We start from the raw sequence: 6447 nt of genomic DNA, 5'->3' as shown, positions 1-6447 counted from the left end.
AACTAGGAAAGATAACTACCAGGAGTCCAGAAGTTGAAGACTTCTACTTCAGTGCTTGTAAGCTTTATTTATTTCTCTCTATCCCATCTATTTGCACTTTAGACTGAACTTAATTTCTACTTTCCTGCACTGACTCTGTTTCTTTTCCATTTATAAATACTAGTCTAATCCAAGTCTGCTTTGGAAACAATTTGATTTATTTATTTATTTAAAAGTTCCTAAACATGGTTCCTAAGGTTCCTAAAATGTGTTACATTTCTGTAACACAGATGCTCCTGTTTGCCTCATGTCAGAAACAGCTCTTTTTCAGACTACTGGCAGCAAATACAACACACTAGCAGCTGGTTATGACAGGGCAGCGAAAGAAGAAGATACCTGCCCGAGCTGTCACTTGGAGCAGGGGACAGACCAAACAGGACACATCCGCAGTGCAGCAAGGGCAGATGTCCTGTACTGAATGGAAATACTGTACCTGGAACACTGAGGCAATTTCCCCTCAAAGCTCTGCTCAGTTGCTGTGGTGGTGGGAGGGGGAAGAGCCAGGTACCCCCACACACATGGCTGCACCAGAGAGAACAGGAGAGGAAACTGGAAGGAGAACTCTGATATGAGTCAAATTCACAGCTGGAAGGATCAGTTGGAGAGGTGAAGGTCACACCGGAGGAAAATCTAACACGCATTTGACTTCCTAAGCAGGCACAGATTAATTATATTGCATTAATTCAGTCAGACCAATATATCATGCATGCACAGCTCAGTCACAGAAGAGCTCAAGGAGCTGTGGCTCGACACTGAATTGGAATCTGATGAGAAAGACTGAGGGAGGGAGGACTTATTTATTGTAAAACCGGAAGAGCAAACCCAAAATTCACAGAAGGCTACGTGTATCTTTGATATTTGGGAGGGTAGTTTAGCTGTTCTGTTAGTCAGAATGATCCTGCAGAAATATTAAACCTCAAACAATTCAGGAACAGCAAAAAAAAGTCAATAGGTGAGGTGGAAACAAATAACCACACAATGTAAGAAATCACTAGTAAAATGCCATTTTAATAACTTTTTCTTTTTTTTACAAGGAATCCAGCTATACCCTATAGAAAAATAAACACCGAAGAGACTCTTTGCAACTTACAACACAGCAATGTAGGCACGCTTCAGCTGTTAACTTAGTAGCAATTACACATAAGAATGTAAAACATTGTTCTTAGTGAAAAGTAATTTCCTCTTAAAGCACTAAAATATAATAAAGAGAGTCATATAAAATCTGATGCAAAAGTGCTGCCCTTTATTCAGTTGCACAAGGGATTGCAAGTACTTCCGTTCAGTACAGACCAACTCAAAAGGAAGCAATAACTTGGGGGGGGAGGGGGTGGTGTGGCATTGCAATACAGATTTCAGAAGCGTTCTCATTGCTTTTTCATGTTTCTCTGGTGAGGTGGGCATGGAACTTGTCCTAAATTTAAATAAAACAAATGAATATTAGAAAACTGCTTGCGTTACGAAGCAACAGGGTACAGTTAGCAGCATGTAACTTCCTCAATGTGCTTCATATGAGCTACGCTGAAAGCAATTACCATTTTCATGAGCCACCTAGGAACGACACAAAACAAAGTTTGAAAGCTCATGTGTGTGCCAAAGCGAATGCTTATGCGCCAAGACTGGTGCTCAATCGCAGGCCTACTTTATACACAGCAACGGGGCTGCTCAGTTCAACTCTTACCACTCTTGCGATGATTCAATACGCGTTCTGTTGCTGGACCAGGTCTTGTCACTCAGTAGATGTTTTAAAGTTCATTAGAAATCAGGAAATCATGTTGCTCACAGCACTGTTCTAAAAGCTGCAACATTAGTCGGTAATTCCTACGGTTTCAGTTCTAAAATTTGTTTAGCTATCTGTATCCGACAAACAATTGTGGTGTTCAGGGGAAAAAAAAGCCCCAAACACCACAAATTCACAGTATTAAGGTTTCTAGGCAAAATCCTGCTGAGAACAATGTCAAAGGTCCCATATAGAAGTGTCACTGTAGCTATTGATTTTAGTGGTATTAGCAAGACTAGGATTTGTAAGCAAAGCTAGCTTTTTTTTGTTTGGTTGGTTTTTAAACTTTTTTTTTAAATTAGATCAACTCAGAGTGCCAGGATAACAAGCAACGTTTTAGACTTTCCCCAGAGCTGTTGCCCAGCTATACCAGGCTCCTGTGAACACTGGCAAAGCCAAGACCCCTCTCTTTCTAGAGAAACACATGATTTTAAAGTTCAATTTTTCAAATACTAAAAGTGTGTTATGGATGCAACATGTAATCATAAACAATTTGCCTCAGAAGTTAACTTAAGAATCATTATTTTTCCAAAAGCAGTAAAGTCAGTGGTCACGATTAATAATACTTTTTATAAATTGTGGGGAAATGAGAACAACACAGCACCTCTACAACATAGGTTAAATGTTCAAACCTGGGACTGCTGAGGACCCAGTGCGGTAGATGCCATTCGAACGAGCATCGGCAACGACTGCACGGCCAAGAGTCACTCTTTAATGCTGTGATCACTGACTGAATCCCCACCCCTTCTCCCATCCAAATCAGCCCAGGGATGATCTGCTGGCGATAAAGACCAGAGGAGCAGCCAGAAGGAGTACTGGTGACTGGCAGAGATTTTCCGGATATTTAAATATTTTTCCATCTTGGCACAACCAATATAAAGCCACGCACCTTTGGGCAAAAGCTGAAGGCCAATTACAAGAGGCAAGTCCTCCTGGGAAATTGCAGTCAACAATAATAATGCTTAGTGAAAGAAATGTGTAAGATGCGTATGTGCAACATGTGAAGGAATCTACATGGCCCTCCCATAGAGCCACAGCCAAATATCTGCCTGGTAATCTTTCCAGCTTTTGGCTGAAATTATGGGGATCCAAGGGCTGGTGGAAGGAAGGAATCAGTGTTTGCCTGGAGATCGAGGACCACAGTGACCCACAAGTAGCATGATGATGAAGTAGACTGTGATAAGCAGCCAGAAGTAACATGGGGAAGGAACTGGCAGTAGCAGATGGAAGGGATAAAGGTTGGATGAAAACATCAATGGCATTATCTGACCTGCTGGCCCATATTAGATCATCCAGGAAACTGTCAAAATAAACCTGGATGGGTAAAGCAAGCTTTGGGGAAGATGCTCCCAAGACCCTTGGAGGACTAGTTGTCAGCAGGCTCCTCAGGAACCCCCACACAGGAGACAGTGCTGCAGCTTTGTGCTTCTTCATCCCCAGGTCTGGGATGAAGCTATGCATTATCCCCTGATGTGGACGGTGACCATCACGATCCGATCCCTGTCAGTGACCTGAGCTAATGCACTTGCCCTCCCCTTCACCTGATGGGATTGGTACGTGGGAGCAGAACTTCCCCTGGCGTAGCTGTAGCACGGGCTGTGTGAGCCGGCTCTGTGTACATGTGTGGGGACATTATTAATGTTACGTTGCTGTTTAATTTATGTTGCTGCCCTTCAGTGGGGAAGGTAGGCAGCAGGAGGCTGCCCCTGCAACACAAAATCATAAAGGTTGGAAAAGACCTCTAGGATCATCAAGTCCAACTGCCAACCCAACCCCACCATGCCTCCTAAACCACATCTCCAAGTGCCATGGCTACACAGTTTCTGAACACCTCCAGGGATGGTGACTCCACCACCTCCCCGGGCAGCCTGTTCCAATGCCTGACCACTCTTTCAGTGAAAAAATTTTTCCTAATATCCCATCTAAACCTCTCCTAATGCAGCTTGAGGCCTTTTCCTCTCATCCTATCACTAGCAATTTGGGAGAAGAGACAAACACCCACCTCACTACAACCTCCTTTCAGATAGTTGTAGAGAGGGATAAGGTCTCCCCTCAGCCTCCTCTTCTCTAGGCTAAACAACCACAGGTCCCTCAGCTGCTCCTCATCAGACTTGTTCTCCAGACCCTTCACCAGCTTCACTGCTCTTCTCTGGGCACGTTCCAGCTCCAATACCTTAATGTCCTACATGATGGTTACATGTATAAACAAGGAACAAGTTATCTTTGTAGTTGGTCTAGCACAAATGACAGTGCAGCTGGAGGTCCAGCTCTGCTGTTCACAATCCAGAGATACTAATGCACTGAAGAATGTTTAGACATAAGCCTCAAAAATAACAAAACGTTAGAAAACACATCTAATCATATCTTGACAGGAGATGATTTGAGGATGATGTCTCAACAGTTTAAGTTCTTTCTTGGGACAAGGAATTTATGTGCTATAACTAAGATAATAAGAGCGAGTAACTAGAAGATTAAACTAAGTAAATTCAGTCTAGAAATTAGGTGGAAATGTTTTAAATAGCAAAGACAAGTGCCACTACAATCCTTTGTGTGCTCTTCAATCAATCTTAGGACTAAAAAGTTCTGATCTGAACTACAGGGCTGTTTTTAAAATAAAATTTGGAGGCTGGTAATCTACTATGGAATATAAGGAAGTGATAAATGAAGGAAGTATTAGAGTTTGTGCTGCAGAGAAAGCCCTGTTCAGCTATTACAATGGTTCTCTGACTTTAAAGCAAATTAACTATATATACAACATCATTTAAACTGCAAGGCTTGCTTATTCAGACTTGATAATGGGGCAGGGGGATTACATGAAATTATTCAGCATTCTCTACGAAGAATTTCACTAAGGACTTATCCTGAGAAATGCTGTACTTGGACTAGTTTTAGATACCATTCACAAAAAGGTTTCAGTTCAGAGACATACACTCCCCCCCCCGCCCCAATTATTTGTTAAAATGATGCTTTTTACATGCTTTAAGCGTTACAGGAAATATGTGGGAAGAACCTTGCAAAAAGCAGCCCTGACTGCTGGCAACCAGGAGGGGTAACAAGGTGGTCCTTACCTGGTTGCGCACCCCCTAGTCTTTGCTGGATAACCTCTAAGCGATGGATGTATTCCATTAGCGATTGTTCAGGAACCCGAGAAGGCACAAGTGACTTTTCCGAAGCTGAACTTGTGGATGGATGCAATCTTAAAAGGAAAACAAATTATTTTCGTCTTCTCATGCTAGAGTCTCAAATATATATAAGGAAGTTACATTCATATAGGCATTAATTGAGTGCAAAGAAAACTAGAACAACAGTAGAAACCACCACCGCCAAAAAATTACATACAAAACCATACAGACCAGGCATCTTCATATACAGGAGACTGAAGAGAAAGGATATTTTGATAAAAGCTGGAGTATCTATGAATCTCTCTCTACTGATATGCAACACAAAGTCCCTTGGATAAGAAAGTTGTAGTCAGAGGCAAGACCAAATGGACAAGTGAGAAAAGACCCACTTCTGCAGAGCAGGACTTAAGAGGAATGTGCTGCATCCAGATGTGTACTCTCCTGTTCAGCAGGTAAAATGCTGTCTTGAAAGACAAGGTTGAAAAAGGGGACCCTTTAGAAGGTACAACACTGTGTTTCCTCTCTGGACATTAATTATAAATTTCAAATAATAGTGGAAATATACAATGGAGGGGACATGCTGTGCAAACACACTCCTATTTGGAGTTCGGATTTACTCCTTCCCCCACCACATTTCAATTAGTGGGAGGTAGTTCCTATCCATCCCTTCTTTCTGCATAGCTTTGCCAGGAAACAAAAGTAGCAACAGGCATCATTTAACCTCTCTTGGATCCACATTAGACTTGAGCTACCACTAACCCAGTCACCCAGAGAAATCAGGCAGCACCTACTATTATTAACATCCTTGTTCCATACCATACAGATGACTTTTCCTGACAGGTAAGTTGCCAGCTGCCAAGCAGCTGGGTTTCTGTCTGTCAGACCCTGATATGTGCCATGACAGAGGAATAAGGTGGGGTAGATTTAAGTCTTTTGGGAAATGCTTGCAGGTGTCAGTCTCCAAAATATTTTGCTAAATTCTGTGCAAACCAGAACACTACTTGGCCTTCGTAACAAGCACTGTCATGTTCCCCAAATCAGTCAGCAATGTTCAAAAAACCTAAAATAATTTGGAGCATCTGCTGTCTTTGCATACCTCTAGATCACCACAGCTGCTTCCTTGCTACTATTTTTTTCCTTTATGAAGAAAGTTCTTGACTGCCGGTTGAAGTTTCTAATGTAGAGCGAGGAGGATAAGAAACAAACACCACACTTCAAGCTGACGGGACTGAAAAGAGATACCTTCCACATCAACTCCCGCAAACCCGTACTTTAAGGAGGAAGCTACATATGAGGAGTGGCTTGGGAGGGGAGATGCTACACAGTAACGGACTATGCAATGGCTGAGGTTACTCAGGGTCCCAGGACAGCCTGGGATTGGGAAGGCCTGTAACCACCAAAGGCCACCTTCCTTCAAATCAAGCACAGAGCTGGCAGCTCAAGCATTTTCTTAGCAGCACTGTGCAGAATGTCCTGTGACATCCAACCCAGCAACCAGTAGCTGGGGTT

General features: G+C 42.6%; 1 protein-coding gene across 15 annotated transcripts in view; it reads right to left on the bottom strand.

The window, feature by feature from the left end:
- Positions 1 to 1027: 1027 nt before the first annotated feature.
- The window catches only part of PCNT (pericentrin), a 117264-nt gene continuing 111844 nt past the window's right edge, over positions 1028 to 6447 (bottom strand). For 14 of the 15 annotated variants that reach the window (XM_075094239.1, XM_075094240.1, XM_075094241.1 and 11 more), the window contains 2 exons: positions 4885 to 5012; positions 1028 to 1450 (listed from right to left, as the gene is read on the bottom strand). In XM_075094239.1, coding sequence (XP_074950340.1) covers positions 1404 to 1450; positions 4885 to 5012 — 175 coding nt within the window. In that variant the 3' untranslated portion in view covers positions 1028 to 1403. The remainder of the gene's footprint in view (positions 1451 to 4884; positions 5013 to 6447) is intronic. The other variant, XM_075094242.1, reaches the window with a different exon arrangement.

The sequence above is a fragment of the Phalacrocorax aristotelis genome, chromosome 5 (genome assembly GCF_949628215.1).
Source record: "Phalacrocorax aristotelis chromosome 5, bGulAri2.1, whole genome shotgun sequence".
Classification (NCBI taxonomy): Eukaryota; Metazoa; Chordata; class Aves; order Suliformes; family Phalacrocoracidae; genus Phalacrocorax; species Phalacrocorax aristotelis.
Note: the sequence above shows the minus strand (reverse complement) of the source record. Positions and strands in the feature narration are given on the sequence as shown.